Here is a 16132-nt window from a genome sequence, read left to right as displayed (position 1 = left end):
TTTTCTGGTGAGTGGCAGTGTTTTTTCTTAAGGTCTCAATTCTTACGGGGCACTGAAGTCTAATCAGGGGTCTCAGTCTCTGTGTGCAGACCCCAGGGTCCAGGCCCCCTCCATCCCCATGATGACCCTGGACCCTGCTCTGAGGAGGGACGCCCAGTGCCTGGTGGGTGACCCGCACTCCAGCCGCAAGTCTCTGGCCCGCGTGGCCTTGGGCCCGCATGCTGCGGTTCCGCCCCACGGGGCCTCTGCCTTCTCCAGCCCCGAGGGTCTCAGAAGGGACTGGAACCACCCCAACCCTCTACAGGAAGCAGAAGCCAGCACAGTGCTGGGTGGCACGTACCCCGTTCATGGCGATGACCGTCCGCTGCCAGTCTCTGTCCTGCAGGGTCTGGGGGTCCAGCTGAAAGCAAGGGGCCATGGTTACCTGATGCCCTGGGCTTCCAAGCAGAGGCTGGGCCAGGCAGCAAGCCCAAGCCCGCGACTCCTCCACGTCCAAGCAGAATCAGCAGCAGGCCTCGGCCGGTACCTCTTTTCAGAGGCCAAGTGGGGTCCAAACGGAGGACCCGCCAGAAAAGTCCTGGAGCCTCAGAGCCCTCCCGCCCCCAGACCCTCGCTGCCTGCATCCCAGGCTCAGCTGGGGGGCGAGTCAGTGAGCACTCAGGCCCTGCACCCTGCTCCCCAGGGAACCCACCCTTCCCAGCAGCGCTCACGCCCGCCCTGGCAGCCCCGGGGGCTGGGGGCTGTCCTGCTCCCCCAACCCCCAGCATCACAGGGGGCTTCACGCAGCTCAGAGGCTGACCAGTCATGTAGGCGACACTTTGGGAAGCCTGATTTCAACAGCATCTTCTGGGGGTGGGGGGAAATGTGTCATCTAAGAGCTGGGGACCCTTAGTGTGCCCCTCTGGCATGGGGGCCTGTGCAGGTGGGGCCTTTAATCTGGGCCAGGCCCACCCACGGCGGGGCCTCCCCCTCCTGGGAGGTTCTCGGGCCACACTCCGGGGCCGTGGGGACCCCGGCCTGAGGGGCAGGTGTGCAAGCAGAGAGCCAGCACAGACCACTGCCCCGTGGGGCTTCCTGGCGCCCAGCTGCGGTCACACCTCCTCGGGGGCGCCTGTGGGCGGGGGCGGCAGGGACGCTGGGCCCTCAAAGCTCCGGGGCCAGTGGAGCTCCCGGCTTCCGACCAGGCCAGGTGTGGCGGGAGCGGGGAGGCTCCCGGGTCCTGACCGCCCAGGAAGCAGGCCCAGTGCCCCCAGCTCCCAAGGAAAGGGACAGGGTCCCGCCACTGATGGCAGTTTCATCATTTTAATTAAAAACAAAAAACTTCTCTAGCCACGCTGTGTAGTGGGATCTTAGTTCCCTGCTTAGGATCGAAGCCTTGCCCTCTGCAGTGGAAGCGTGGCGTCCGAGCCACTGGGCCACCAGGGGCGTCCCCCACGGGCAGCGTTAAAAGGGGAAATAGAGCAGCAGAAAGAGAGCCTTTCTGGTTCCCTCCAGAGGCTGGTAACCCCTGGGCCTTTCTCCCCGTCCCTCCCCTTCCAGAACTGAGACCAGCACAGCCAGCAGGGGGACAGGGTTGGGGGGACAGAGCCCGGCCCCTGCCCACCCCAGGGACCCCGGCTGCCCCGCAGGCCCACCTTGCCCTTGTGCACGAGGCTTCGGATGTGGGTCCACAGGGCGGTGCTGCAAGCACACATGTGCTCCTCCCCCGAGGCCGCCCGGCTGCGGCCCGCCAGGCCAGGGTGGAGGTGCCGCAGGAGGGTCTGCAGGGCGGCCGTGCCCAGCGTCTCCCGCATCCTCGGCCCTGCTGCCCGAGGGGCTGGCGGCGGGGCAGCTGCACGGTGGACGGGACAGCGGCCGGGCAGCAGCATCGGGCGGGAGTGTGCCGGGCTCGGGGCCCGCCGCCTTTTGACCCGGCTTCTCAGGAAGCCCCGCCTCTGCAGGCTCGCCCGGGTTCTTCGTTTTGTTTGTGTGGGAAAAACACCCCCACCGGCAGCTCGTCAGTTACGGGAACCCCGATGCGTCACGCTTTCCCTCCAGAGCCCAGAAAAGCCAAGCTTCCTTCGCAAGTGGCCGGTTTCCTGCCGGGCAGTTTGGAGACGCTGAGTAACCCGTGTCTGCCCGGCCAGGCCGCCGCACGGCTGGACCTGCCCCCCACTTCCAGGTCCTGCGAGACCCACAGCCACGGCCTCATCCATCCCTGCCAGGGCCGGACTCGGGTGGAAGAACACCCTGCAACCCCCGGAACCGACCGCCCGGCCCAGGGACCGGGGGGCTCAGGGCCGCCGACCACCCACCCCCACCTGCCTGCCCTCCTGCCCCCAGTCCACGGGCTGGCCCGGCTCCAACAAACAGAGCGGGCGGAAGCCACGCCAGGGGGGCGCGCCGGGGGCAAGGCCGCAGCCGGGCTCCGTCCACAAACACTGCTGGAGGCTGGCGCTCCGCCTGGGCTATTCACAGCACAGAGGAGTAAACAAGCGGGACGGGCTGGGAACGGAGCACGCGGGGGTGGGGGGAGGACCAGGAAAGAGCGAGCGCCTTCGGGAAAGCCACGACGGGGCTGGGCGGGCCGGGCGCCTCCTCCCCGGTCGGAGGTCTGCGTCTCCATTCGCCTCCCCCAGGGCTGGGCACGGGGCACCCCCAGGGAACAAGGGGGTATGGCAGGCCTGGTGGACGGTTGCCCCGAGCTCTGCCTGGAAGGCAGGAGCGGCCTGGCGGTCAGGGATGGACGGCCTGACGGACACACTCAGAGCATCCTCTTGTCCACCCCCGCCCGGGCGGCGGCAGAACCAATACACGGCAGGCGGCTCCCTCCTCACCCGCCTCCTTGGAGGCTGTGGTTTCCTCCGGGAAGCGGTCAGTGCCCAGGACGGGCCAGTGGGCCCTCCCCGGCCCTCCAGACCAAGCCCCATGTATCTCATGCTGTGACGTGCTCCCGGGAGTGGTCCCCTGAGAGGGGACCAGAGACACCCCCACCGCCCGAGGGGACGATGCCCTCCAGCCTCTGTCTCACTAGTGCGTTCCTGGAGCTCTGATCTCTGCATCTTTAACTCCTTCCTGCCCTCCCCTGGCCCCAACCCACCCAAGGCCCAGAGGACAGCTCTGATCAAAAAGACAAGAGAGGGGACCTCCCGGGGGCGGTCCCGTGGTTGAGAATCTGCCAGGGGAGGCAGGGGATGCGGGTTCGAGCCCTGGGGTTCGGGGAACTAAGCCTTCAAGGCAAACCTAGGGAGTCCACGTGCGGCGACGGAAGAACCCGCATGACGGTGGCGGGGACCCCGAGTGCCACAGCGAGGACCCGATGCACCCCAACAAATAGGAAACAAACAGTACCAGGGGCTTGTCGAGGACGCTGAGAAACAGGGCCCCTCAGGCACCTCCATGGGGACGTGAACTACTGCAGCCTCTCGGGAAGAGCAGGCCAGCAGCTCGCAGAGCCAACCGTGGCTGCCTGACCCAGCGATTCCCGCCATGGCTCTCCACACGGGAAGGAGGGAAGCATCTGTGAACACGCCGACCGTGACAGGTTCACGTGGCACGAACTGGAAGCAACCCAGGTGTCCACCCACCAGAGAACAGACAGATAAGCAAAACGTGGTGTGTGCACACACGGGTGAGACACGGTCCAGCCAAAAAAGGGAATGCGGTGAACGCACGGTGACGCGGGTGACCCTCAGAAACGCTTTGCCAAGTGGGGGAAGCCAGTCACGGAAGCCGCGTCACAGAGCACGAGGCTGTTTACACGAAACACGCAGGGTGAGCAACTGTTGAGTCAACACGTTGTGACTGACTCTCTGCGACCCCATGGACTGTATCCTGCCAGGCTCCTCTGTCCATGGGATTCTCCAGAAAGGAGTACTGGAGTGGGTTGCCATGCCCTTCTCCAGGGGATCGTCCCAACCCAGGGATCTAACCTGCATCTCCTGCCCTGCAGGTGGGTTCTTTAGACGGAGCACATCCGTACACAAAAAGCGGATCAGCCTGGGCCTGGGGGTGGGAACAGGGAAACTGCTTTGAGAGAATGGAAATATTCTCAAACGCGACTGTTGTTAACAGTCGTAAAACTGTAAATTACTAAGATCACTGGCTTATCTTCCTGGTGACTCAGACAGTAAACAATCTGCCGGCAATGCGGGAGACGTAGGAGGATTTGATCCCTGGTTTGGGAAGATCCCCTGGAGGAGGGCATGGCAACCCACTCCAGCATTCTTGCCTGGAGAATCCCATGGACAGAGGAGCCTGGCGGGCTACAGTCCACGGGGTCACAAAGAGCCGGACACAACTGAGTGACTAACACTTTCACTTTTCACTGAGTTCTCTACTTGAAGGGGATGCGGTGGATGTCGGTCAATGAAAAAAAGATGCGGGGTCCCAAACGGGACCACAAGTAGAGCAAGGAGGGCCTGGGCCACTCTGTACCACTCCCCACAGCGGCAGAGACTTCTGGATGAGGGAGGGGGAGAGGACTCGGCGGGGGGGGGGCGGGCACGGTGTAGCCACCCCCTCCCCCACAGCAGGACCTGCAGGGCCACACGCCCCTTGCACGCGGCCCAGCTGGGAGAGTACCTGGAATTGCTGGGAAAGCCCCAGTTTAGGCAGGCTGGGCCCGGGAGTCACAGACAGCCTCCCTGAGGTGCACCCCCCAGAGAAACGTGTCCACGGGGGAGGGGGGAGGCGGCCTGGCTGGGGTCCCGGGCTGTCGTCAGCATGACCAGCCTCCCCTGACCGCCTTCCTTCCTCCTCCTGCTGAGGATCCAGACTCGTAAACAAGCCTGGCTGCCCCCAGCCTGAGTCACAGACCCCCTCCCGCCCCTCCGGGAGGTCCCCAGGACTGATGACGGCTCTGAGTCACCCCAGGTCCCGGGAGGGGCAGTGGGACTGGGGGACTCGAGTCTGCAGGCCACTCTGACCTGTTTCCCAGCTACAGACAAGCCCTCATTTTTCTGTGCTCCGCAATCTGCGTTTTCACAAGCTGAAGGTTTGGGGCAACCCTGCATTGTCAGATGCCTGTACGCACTTCGTAGTAATGAAGTCTTTTTTTTTTTTTAATTAAGGCACTTAACACTGCTTTTTTAGGCGTGACGCTACCGCACACTCTGACCTCAGTACAGTGTCAACATCCCCTTCACAGGCACTGGGAAACCAGAAACTTCACGTGACCTGCTTCACGGCAGCACCTCCGAGGTATGCCTGCAGGTCTTGTCCCCAGGAGATCGGTTTCAGCAAGAACCCTGCTAAGTCAGTTAAGCAAAAATCCCCTGCCCTACAGACTTCCCTGGTGGTCCGCTGGTTAAGAGTCTGCCCTGCAGTGCGGGGGGTCGTGGGTTCAATCCCTGGTCAGAGAACTAAGATCCCCAAGGGCCACAACACAACGTCCGAGCCCTGCAATGAAAGATCTTACGTGCTGCAACTAAGAACCGACGCAGCTGGATAAATAAAGGGTAAATATTTAAGAAAAAAAAAAATCCCTACCCTCAATATTTAACCATTCCCAGCATGTGACCACGCTGTTCGTCCCTGCCTTCCCTGGTGACGTCCGCATCACCCGGGCCTGTCTCCTGCAAGAATCCCACTAGACCAGCGCAGCCAGAAACCCCCGCAGTCCCACTGTTATCTGATCACTACCGCTCTCTCCCTGGTGGTTCAGACGATAAAGAATCTGCCTGCAACGCAGGAGACCCCGGTTTGATAGAACCTGACTCCGTAAAGGAGGAAGACGAGTGTTCCCTTTCCTGTCTGAGCCTCCCGGTTACCCAGCAGCAGTGCTTGGAGGCCCCGGCTCAGACCCCAGCACCCCCGGGACCCCAGTCCTGCAGGAGGACGCAGATGATGTCGAGTCCAAGGCTGGAGGAACCAGAGTTGAGAGCAGGCATCGGGCGCCCAGCCTGCCAGCTCACCGTGGGCTGGGTGAGGTGTGGGCAGAGCGGGGTGTCGGGACAGACGCTGGGGCCAGGGCAGGTGCAGGAGGGAACGGGGGGCGGGGGACAAAGGAGGCCAGTCGTCCTCGGGCGCGGAGGCAACGACCGAGGCCCCGAACGGTGACCAGCGCCAGGCAGGTGCCTGAACACCGCCGCGCTCGGAGGCGTCCGGCTCGGGATGCCCACAGAACAGCCCCATCTGGGCAACGCCCCGGTGTCCATCAAGAACAGACCGAGGCAGCCTCCCCCAGAGCTCAGGGGTGAAGAATCTGCCTGCCAGGCTGGGAGACACGGGTTTGATCCCTGGTCCGAGAAGACTCCACTTGCTGCGGAGAAACGTGTTCCACGCTAGCTGCTCACGACTACTGAGCTTGTGCTCTAGAGCCCGGCGGCGGGGGGGGGGGGGGGGAGCCACAACCACTGAAGACACCTAGAGTCCGCGCTGCTCCGAGACGCGAGAAGCCGCGGCGGTGGAAGTCCGCGCCCTGCACCCGGAGAGGAGCCCCTGCTCGATGCAACTAGAGACGAGCCCGCGCTGCAACGGAGACCCAGCGCGGCAAATACTATGCACATATATGTAATACTAATAAAATAAGTAAATTTTTTTTTAAGTAACCACTTAAAAAGAAAAAATAAGACAAAAACAGGGTGGTCAGCAGTGAAGTTGGAATCCCTGGGATTCCACAGAGTCACAGCCACCCTGGGCTGCCCCGGCCGAGGGGAGCCCAGCCCCAGGCGCCGTCAGCCTCCTGTCCTTGGGTCTCAGCGCAGCCAGGACTGCGCCCCCAACACCCGTCACCCTTGCCCTGTGGTGCTGGCTGGTAGGTGGCAGAGGGCGGCAGAGATCGGAAGGGCACCCTGGCTCTCAGGCCCGGTCCTAAGGGACAGGGGTCCCTGGAGGCCCCGAGCCGGCCAGTTCCCTCAGCAGCTTCTCCGGCACCCTGCCCCTCCCGGGAAGCCAGCCAGCCAGCCGCGGCGGGGCTGGGAGAGGACTCCCCAGGGTCGTGGGGTGTGAGTCGCCCTCTCTGCCTGGAGGGTCTTCACGTCCTGCACCTGGGAAGGGATGGGGGGCCCCCTGGGGAGCCCTGTCCTCCGCGGCCCCCGGCACGTCCAGCCACTCCCCCAGGAGGCCTCATTGTGGGGGGTCCCGGGGCACCGGGGGAGCAGTCAGGGCCCACAGGAGCCCCCTTAGCTGGGTCCGGTCATCTGCCCCGTAAGGAGAGAGGGTGCTGGGGCTTCCTCCTGGGGTGCAGAGCCTGCAGCTGAGGCTGTGAGAAGCACAAGGCGGGTGCTTCCGTGAGAGCCGGAGCGCGCATCCCGTGCTCGGAAGGCTGAGGGCCCGGAGGGCTTGGACCTGGGGACCCCTAGCCGGTCCTCTGTGGCGACTTCCTCTTCACCCACCAGGGGCTCCTCTGCCAGCTCCGGGGGTCGGGGGGAAACAGCACCCACCCCACGGAGGGAGGCAGCTGCAGGCCCGGAAGCGGGGTCTACACGCCAGAGAGGGGGCGCCAGGCGGGGAGACTCAGTCTCCTGTTTTTCCAATTAGAGGCGGCTCCTGAGTGAAAAGGGCAGCCCTGCAGGGTGCTACCTCGGGCTCTCCAGAGGCCAGGGAGGCACAAGGCCTCCTGGAAAAACAGGCAGAGCTGGAATTCCCATGGGGACAAGACGCTGCGTGATAGGCAGGCAGGGGCGGAAAGGGACCCACGAAGGCGCCAGCCCAGGTCTCCCACGGCGGACGATTCAGAGCCGGCCTGCCCCACTGTCTCCCCAACTCCCCCTCGGCGTCCCTGGGTGGGGAAGAGCGCGGGGCGCCCGGAGGCGGGGTGCGTGGGTTCGGGGCGGGGGATCCCCCGGAGCCCACGGGGAGCGGAGGGGCTGCCTCACCTGCACCTGGCCCTTGCCCACGATCCGGTCTGCGCTCTCCCCGCCGTCCTCCTTGGCGAGCCTGGTCTTGTGGTAGCACTTCTCGTAGCACAGGATCCTCAGGGTCTGCGAGCCCTCCAGCTCGATCTCAAACTCCTGCGCCCCGGAGAGAGGAGGAAAGCCCGGGTTACTGGGCGGGCCCCGCAGAGGGACGCTCAGTGCTGCCGGCCGAAGGGGCCCCTGAACCGCAGCCCTTCCCACACAGACAGCTCCCCTGAGGCCCCGCGGCGAGACCCTCCCCACTGTTGCCCGCGATGCAGACCCTCGGGAGCCGCTGACCCATGAACATCACACCGCCAGTCTGGGAGCTTCCGGAAGCTCTGGGCACCTCTCACGCCTAACCCAAGCTCCTGGAGCCAGCATCTCACAGGGTGGTCCCCCAACCACCTGCACCAGGGGCCCCAAAAGGGGGTGGCGCTGGTTACAAACGCAGACCCGCTGTGGGCTCTGGGGGGGTGTGTCTCTGGAGGCCCACTGATCATGACCAGCGCCCACCCAGGTGGGTGCACGTGGGGGGCCAGGGTTGGGGGACACAGGAGTGTTCTCTCCTTTCCGCTCAGCTCTGCTGGGGACCTCAAGCTGCCCCGAGAACGGTCTATTTGGGAAAACAAAAACATCGACCCAGGCGAGGCGAGAGACAGACCCGGGAAGAGAGGTTCTCCTGCAGGCTCTCAGCATGTCTGCTGCGGGCTGCATGGGGCCTGCTTCCTCCTCCGTCACCCCCATGACACCTCGGGAACTCTGGCGTTTCCCACCAGGGTTTTCGCCAGCTTGCATTCTTGGTGGGGAAATGGGGGTCAGGGGGTCGGGAGAGCAGGTATTTCTGAGCCTGAATGGGGGCCGGTGGGGACAGCGCATGTGTCAGGAACCTGCAAGAACCTAGACGGTCCACACGTGCAACCAGGGTGACAGGCTGCCCTGAAGGCCCTCAGCCCAAGCTCGGTCTCTGCAGCCCCCTCGGCAGTGTCCAGAACCTGGCGTGCGCTGCCTCTGTGGGGTCACGCCCTCCTGGATGGGTCCGCCTGGCTCCGACACCCCCTGCCCGGCTCCATCCTTAATCAAGGGACAGCCCTTAGCGCGGGTGCTGGAGTTCTAAGGACCAGGCAGGTGCGTTGGCTCCCCAGACCCCCGGCCCGAGGGTGGCGTGTGGCACATCTAACGATCATGAAAGTGATGCTGAGAAGGGACCAGGGTCCTCTCCAAACCAGCGAGGCGCCCCCAGCCCCCGCCCCAGGAGCAGAGCCCCGGCTTCCGGGCACCAAGAGTCACGGCACCCAAGGCTCATTCCAATTTCTGAGCAAAAACACCATGGAAACCTCCCAGATAAACACTCAGCAACAAGGGCCTTAATGGTAAGAAGCCCTTCAAAGCTCTTTTTCCAGACGCTCTGCCAGCAAAACAAGTGTCTGTCACTGGCGGAGCGGGGTGTGTGTGCAGGCGAATTCTCAGGAACACGGAGATAAAATCTCCTGGCCCGCCTGCTCCCCCGGGAGATTCCGGGAACGCTGCTGGCACGGAGGCCGGCGGGGAAGCCCTCGGGGGACACACCCCACGGACGCAGCGCCTCGAGATTGCCCAGAAGCAAGGCCTCACCTCGTTCCAGTTGGGCTCGGCCGTGTCCCTGTAGACGCGCGTCTTGGCTTTATTTACAAAGTAGCCGAAGGAATCCACCTCCAGGGTGCAGTACAGACCTGCGTGGGGCCACACGGAGAGCGGACTGACCACATGGCTCTTTGTCACCCGTATTTCTTAAAAGCAGGTGTTATTTTCTAAATCACACACACACAAAAGTCTTGGGTTTTTTTTCGTAGCGCTGTAACACCTGCAGGATCTCGGGACCCCAACCCAGGATGGAACCGGTGCCCCCCTCGTCCCCTGCAGTAGAAGTGCCAGATCCTGATCTCTGGACCGCCGGGAAAAGTTCTTGGTTTTCTTTCTAAAACAAGACACCAAACCAGTGCCGTCAAGACAGCTTCACGTCACAAGAGTGCAGCTAGAAGCCTGCACCTGTCATGACATGCGCTCCTCTGCTCACGGACAGTAGCTCGGCGCCGGGAGAGAAGTGGTGTAGGGGCGCAGAGCGGGGCTCGGTCCATCAGCGTATTAATGAAGTTCTCCAGGCAAGAGTACTGGAGTGGGTTGCCCTTCCCTTCTCCAGTGGATCTTTCCCGACCCAGGGATCGAACCTGAGTCTCCTGCATTGCTGGTAGATTCTTTACTGTCTGAGCCCCCCGGGAAGCCCTACTAATAAAGTTACTATACGGTAAAAGAAAACGTGTAGTTGAATAGGTATCCAGGCTTATTCAAACCTAGTTATAGTTATAACTTACCCAACAGAAATTGTGTTGCTTACTTTAAAAAACGGCTCTACTGAGGTGTGAATGATTGTACCTTCACGTTCACCCACTGAGTGTCCAGCTGGGTGCTCCTGGGTGAGCTTAGAGTCCTGCAGGCATCACCGCCATTCGATTTTAGTGCATTTCCGTCACTTCTAAAAAGATCTCTTTGGCCCATTTTTCCCATTCAAGCACAAATCTGTAAATCTGCTTTTTCCGTCTATCCAAGTCTTTTGCTCATTTTTAAAAGACTGTGCTGTCTCAGGCATGGCACTGTAAGCCTTCTTGATAGATTCTGGACACGAAGCCCTGATCATATCCACCCGGCCTGGAAACAGCTTCTCTTCTGGGGCTCATCAGGGACTTCTTGTTTGGTTTTGTAGGGACAGTGGCATGGTCAGCAGAAGGTGGCTGCCCCGCGTCCTCCTCCAAGGGGCCCTAAGAGCTTGGGGGTCGGGCTGACGGGGGAGTGCGTGCTGAGCCTACACCGAAACGCAACCAACCCTCACCACTCCAGAGTGGCCGGACAGGTGCCCCCAAGGGGAAGGATTAAAAGGGTATCCCTTCCGCACATCAGAGCAGCAAAACCTCCCCGGCACAGGGTCGGGGTGCCAGCCCTCGGCCTCCTGGAGACCTAGGCCGCATTTTGTTCTTCTTGTTCAAGTTGCTCAGTCGTGTCCGACTCTTTGCGACCTCATGAATCGCAGCACACCAGGCCTCCCTGTCCATCACCAACTCCCGGAGTTTACTCAAACTCATGTCCATTGAGTCGGTGATGCCATCCAACCATCTCATCCTCTGTCGTCCCCTTCTCCTCCTGCCTTCAATCTTTCCCAGCATCAGGATCTTTGCCAATGAGTCGGTTCTTCGCATCAGGTGGCCAAAGTATTGGAGTTTTAGCTTCAGCATCAGTCCTTCTGATGAATATTCAGGACTAATTTCCTTGTCTGTAGCAAAACCTGACCTCTACAATTGCAAGACCTGCCTGCAGGGGGCAGCTCCCAGCTCCCAGAGTCTGAAGAGCCAGATGCCGGCAAGGGCAAGATCCACCCCAGAAAGCAACCCCACACCCAGTGGGCAATAGCGAGCACCACACCTCCGGGCGGTCAGCCGCCTCCCTGGTCCCCGCACCCTCCGGCTCAGGGTCCGGCCACCTTACTCCCCACACCAGCCACCTACTTGAACTCTGCTTAAAGCCGGTGGCAGAGTGGACGATGACATTCAGGAACCCATAGAGCCCAGGAGATTCGTCATCTGTGCAAGAGACCAGAGAGGTGAGCGCCCGTCCTCCTGGGAGGGGCAGGCAGGTGGCAGGGCTCTGCTTCAAGGACCCTCACGGGGGACACCGCATGACTGTCACTTGCTCAGCGGGGGACAAGGCGACAACGTGAGCAGAAACATCCGCTGTGGCCTCTGTTCTCGGGGACCTTAGGATCAAGTCCTAAGTTCACAACGCGGGCAAACCAGGGACGAAGACGAGACGTGACGGGTTCTCAGGACAGGAGAGGGGTCGGGAAGCACATCACATGGATGAGGCGCACAGTGTGCAAAGCACGCTCTTGTGTGTGAGCGCGTGTGCACGAGTGTAACAGTGAATGCAGGCGGCACGACCACATGTGGGGGCCAGTGGGGGGCCGGGGAGCAGGGCCAGACCCGGTGCACAGAGGGTCTGAGGAGCGGCTCGGGACTCAGGACCAAGTCTCTGGTCTCCTGGGTCACCCCAACTTGTCCCGTCCACTCCAGGGAGGAGCCGACAGGAGCACACACAACCCCGGGCACGGAGGTCCCCAGGCCCAGGACAGCGCCGACAGCAGTAAGGAACGGCGGCCTGGAGGGTGCGGGGCGGGGGGCGGCCCACCTTCCTTGTTGATGGTCAGCGGGATGCTGTGGACGGTCTGGAGTTTGACACACGAGTTCGTCAGCATCTGCAGCTCCACGGATGTCAGTGAGAAGCTCTTGAAACCTGAGATGGGGGCACAGGGGCGCCAGCCGGTGAGTCCACCTGGCTCCTCGGAACCCCCGGGACCCCCTGGAGCGTTTTCTCCAGCTATCCTTGCAGCGGGCCCTCAGCACACCCCGGTGAGGAGGCCCACAGGGTCCACATCCTCCCAGGGAGGAGCCGCTAAGGGCCAGGTGGGGCATGGCCCAGGGGGCCTGGGCTGGGCTGAGGCGGGGAGGGAATCTTTGCAAGATGCTCACAAACACAGGGTCGCCTGCCACCTCGGCTGGGCCTTATGGCAGTTGTGAGGGGTGACCCGGGGCAGCTTCCTGTGGGGTCTCCCCAGACACCCAGCGCAGCTCTGTCCCTTGCACCCCCATCTCTCCACCGGGTGGGGGAATGGGGCGCACTCCTGAGCAGAGGACAGACGCTGTAAGTGGTCTGGGCCCCTGGCTACAACAGGATACCCGAGATGGGAACACGGGCGGGGTCCCGGGCACCGGCCATCAGAGCCACCAGGAGCACCCCATCCCCAGAGACGGTGGCCCTGGGGGGGAGAGGGCAGAGGCGTGTGGAGCCCCAACCCACCCGGGATATGGGGCTCAGCCTGGCTCCCCCTGCAAAAGGCACGCGCAGGAACTTCTCAGCAAGAATGGCTTGGAGGTCCCAAGTCACGTTGGAGGGGAGGTGCAGTGGGGAGCGGAGGCGGGAAGCAGGCAGCCGCAGCCCCAGGTCCCGGGCAGGGTTTGCCCTCCAGCCCTGAAGGCAGTCAGGCAGCACGGGACAGCTGTGAACTGAGCGGAAGGAAAGACCCGCTAACACAGGGGGAAGCGCCCAGAGAAGGGCCCGTCCTGGAGCGGGGTGGGCGCCCTGTCCCGACAGCGGCCAGACACAGGGGAGCAGGGCCAGCAGGGTGTGGCCGCGCAGCCAGGCGCGGCCAAGAGCCTCGTGGCACCAGCATCTGCTGGGCTCTGTGGCAGGCCTGGGGGGCGGGCGAGGCAGGGGTGGGGGGGTTCAGGGAAGGTCGGGGGGCCCCAGGGGCAAGGGCAGGAGACCCACAAGGCGGGGTGGGGGGAGTTCAGGGAGGGCCCGGGCAACAAGACGGGTTCACGGCGGGGGGGGTCGGTCAGAGAGCAGGCTGGCGGTGGGCAAAGTTACGGAGGGCAGGGGGTCCTTTCAGGACAGCCCTCCTCGGGTGTCTCCTGTGTCAGGGCTCCACAGCGCACCTCACTTGGATGAATTCCACGGCCCAGCCCGCTGGGGAAAACGAGGTCAGAGACCACAGTGCCGATGCCCCTGAACCCGCGTCTGGAGCCCCCGCCCCAGCCCGGGGGCCACTCACACTTCTTCTGCTGCTCCCGGATGTTCTCTCTCCACTCGGCCCTCTCGTAGTCGGAGGAGATCAGGAACGTGTAACTCTGGGGGCAGGGGGAGAGCACGCCCCAGTTATGGCCTCCCCGCTGACCGAGCACCCAGCAGACCGGGCTCTGTCCCGGCCACCACGTGGAGCCCGCAGCGAACCCGCTCAGGGAACCCACAGCCCCGCGCTGCAGGCATCAGAGCTGGGGTGGGGGGGGCGGGGGGGCGCGGCGGGGCGCTCCAGCAGCCCTGCTCCTGCACCCCCTGGCCGCCTGGGTCAGGGTGACGTGTCGCAGCACAGGGCCACCGGGTCCCCAAGACGGATGTGCCGAGCGGAGGGCTGATGCCCACCAGCCCAGGCCCTGACGCGGAGGCAGGGGCCCCCGCGAGGCCCCCGGCAGGCGTGCGATGCCCACAGAGAAAGGCCCTCAGGGTAGAAAGTCCCCAGACTGCATCCTTGCACTGAGAGCCTATGAGCCCCCAACCCTACGGAGACGCCCCTGGAGTCCCCACCACGTCCCAGCTGTGGGGGTTCGGGCCAGAGCCCCAGAAAGGGGCGCCCCCGGGCCGGGGTGCCATGCTGCACAAGTCTCTGAGGCCGAAAAGGCACCACAGGCAGCCGGCGGGGGTGGGGAGTGGGCGTGGCCTGCAGGTGGGGCGTGATAGGTGGTGGCTGGCGGGGGCGTGGCCAGCAGGCCGTGACTGGCGGGTGGGGGCTCGGCCTGTGGGTGGGCGTGGCCTATGGGCATGGGCGTGGCCTGGCTGTCATGTGGGGCGTGGCCTGGGCGGGGCGCGGTAGGTGAGGGGCGTGGCCCGCCGTGTGGCCGGCGGGCGGGGGCGTGGCCTGCCTGCGTGGCCTGCGCGGCGTGCCCGGTGGTCACGCACCTTCCCGTGGCGGCTGTGTACGCGGAAGGCCATATTCGGGGACATGAGGAGCAACAGCGACTCCTGCTCTGAGAGCTTCTTCCTCAGCCTCTCGATGGCCTTGCTGCCCTTGTTCGCTCTCTGCGGGGAGAGGATGCAGTCAGGGGTCCAGCCCCAACCCAGCGCTGCCCGCTCCTGCTCAGCCTGCCCCGGGCTGGACCCTCGGTCCGCAGAGGACAGAAGCCCGTGGACAGGGCCTCGGCCACACCGCCCAGGCCGGGCGCGGGCTGCCAGAGTGCTCAGTCCCCCCTCCTTGAGTAAGTCCTCCCTCCCACGGACCTCCCTTCTTTCACTTTCTCCAAACTCAGGACAACGTCCAGGGGCCTGTGGTGACCCTGAGGGCCCCTGACCTGCACATTTCAGCGTCACGTCCCCGGGGAGTGAGGGGCCTGTGCAGGGCGAGACGCGCCCCCAGGACCTGGCAGGGAGAACCTTCCCTTCTCTTCTCCCTGCCGTCTGCCGCCCTCCTGAAGCCTCCGTCCCAGGGGCACGGCCTGGACAAGTCCAGCAGTGGACAGGGCTCGACAGCCCTTGGGACACTCTGCCCCAGCCAGACAGACAGCCCAGAGTTCACGCCCATCCAGGGCTCCCCCGTTCCCCGGGGTTTGTGGTGCAGCAGGGCGGGCCGGGGCACGCCATGAAGGACGCCTGCCCCGCTGTACCCACCGCAGCAGCTGCTGTCCCTGGTCATCAACCTTCTGGGGATCCACCCCGTCTCTGACCACCACACAACACCTACAGACCCTACAGGTTGGGGGCTCGCCCCCGCTGTTCCCTCAGAACACTGCTCCTCTCCAGAAACAACCAGGGGTCTGCTGGATGCAGCTCAGACCCTCCGGAGGGGCCGCGTCCCCCACCTGGGACTCGCTCCCCATCGGGGCAGTTTTAACAGGGGCAGCGGGGCAACTGCCCCTGACCTGATCCTGGACGGCTCCATGTCTGATGGGGCACCTGGTGCTCCGAGCACTCTCGGGGTCCCAGCAGGTCCCAGAGACCCGCAGTGGGTCAGAGGCTCAGCAGAACTCGCCCGCTGGGAGGTGCTGCTGCCCCCGGAGCTGCAGAGCCAGCCTGGCCCCCCGCCCACCACCGTCCGTCCACCTTCTCTCTCTGGATGTCGCTCTTGATCTGGGAGATCTTGATCTTCATGGCATCCAGCTCCTCGTCCAGCACCAGGGGGATGCTGGGCGCGGCCTCCGACTCGTCCACCATCTGGAAGCTGAGGTCCGTGAGCGGGATGTACCACTTGCAGTCATACTGCTGGGTTTTGCTGGGTGGGGGGAGTGTGGGGGGGACACATCAACAGGCTGCCCACCCTCCTCTGCTTAAGTCACTGCCTTCCAGTCTGGGAGCCCTAGGGTCACAGCCGTGACATCTGCCCGACCTTCAAACCCTGCCCGTGGTCCCCAAGACAGGCCAGGATGAGGTCACAAGCGGACACTGGCAACCCGGCCCCAGTGACCCCTGTGCAGGGGCGCTGCTCACATGGGACTCAGGCCCCAGGGGTCTGACATGCCCTCATCCGCTCTCTCCTGATGCGGGAGACCACCTAGGCCGCCAATGACAGTCAGGACAGGACTGCAGACGCCCCCACACCTGTAGCTTGAGGGGCTGCAAATCCACCCAGTGTAACCCCCCTCTCTTGACAGACAGATGGGGAAACTGAAGCTCTCTTCTGATTAAATCCACTCAGTATGGCGACGGCTGAAGAGCCCAGTTCGGTGACTTGTCTTTTCCTT

The 16132-nt window shown here is 63.6% G+C and overlaps 2 protein-coding genes across 8 annotated transcripts in view; one reads left to right on the top strand and one right to left on the bottom strand.

Moving 5' to 3' along the window:
- The window catches only part of BCR (BCR activator of RhoGEF and GTPase), an 87433-nt gene that overhangs the window by 6948 nt on the left and 64353 nt on the right, over window positions 1-16132 (bottom strand). For 3 of the 4 annotated variants that reach the window (XM_061141403.1, XM_061141405.1, XM_061141406.1), the window contains 8 exons: window positions 15495-15663; window positions 14358-14477; window positions 13456-13531; window positions 12033-12137; window positions 11354-11428; window positions 9432-9529; window positions 7800-7934; window positions 341-400 (listed from right to left, as the gene is read on the bottom strand). In XM_061141403.1, the coding sequence (XP_060997386.1) occupies window positions 341-400; window positions 7800-7934; window positions 9432-9529; window positions 11354-11428; window positions 12033-12137; window positions 13456-13531; window positions 14358-14477; window positions 15495-15663 (838 nt within the window). The remainder of the gene's footprint in view (window positions 1-340; window positions 401-7799; window positions 7935-9431; window positions 9530-11353; window positions 11429-12032; window positions 12138-13455; window positions 13532-14357; window positions 14478-15494; window positions 15664-16132) is intronic. The other variant, XM_061141404.1, reaches the window with a different exon arrangement.
- LOC133056261 (uncharacterized) lies at window positions 1903-11347 on the top strand. Of its 4 annotated transcripts, none has more exons than XR_009692774.1 (3): window positions 1903-3931; window positions 5074-5181; window positions 5758-6502. XR_009692774.1 is itself a non-coding variant. In XM_061141407.1 (3 exons), the coding sequence occupies exons 1-3, from the start codon at window positions 3802-3804 to the stop codon at window positions 6037-6039; spliced, it is 465 nt and encodes a 154-aa protein (XP_060997390.1). In that variant the 5' UTR covers window positions 1903-3801; the 3' UTR covers window positions 6040-6502. The 4 variants fall into 4 exon arrangements, 1 of the variants encoding a protein (XP_060997390.1); XM_061141407.1 differs by having other exon boundaries at window positions 5129-5181; XR_009692775.1 differs by lacking the exons at window positions 5074-5181; window positions 5758-6502 and adding an exon at window positions 9650-11347.

Source organism: Dama dama, chromosome 5 (genome assembly GCF_033118175.1).
Source record: "Dama dama isolate Ldn47 chromosome 5, ASM3311817v1, whole genome shotgun sequence".
NCBI classification, from domain to species: domain Eukaryota; kingdom Metazoa; phylum Chordata; class Mammalia; order Artiodactyla; family Cervidae; genus Dama; species Dama dama.
This window is presented reverse-complemented; position numbering and strand designations above follow the sequence as displayed.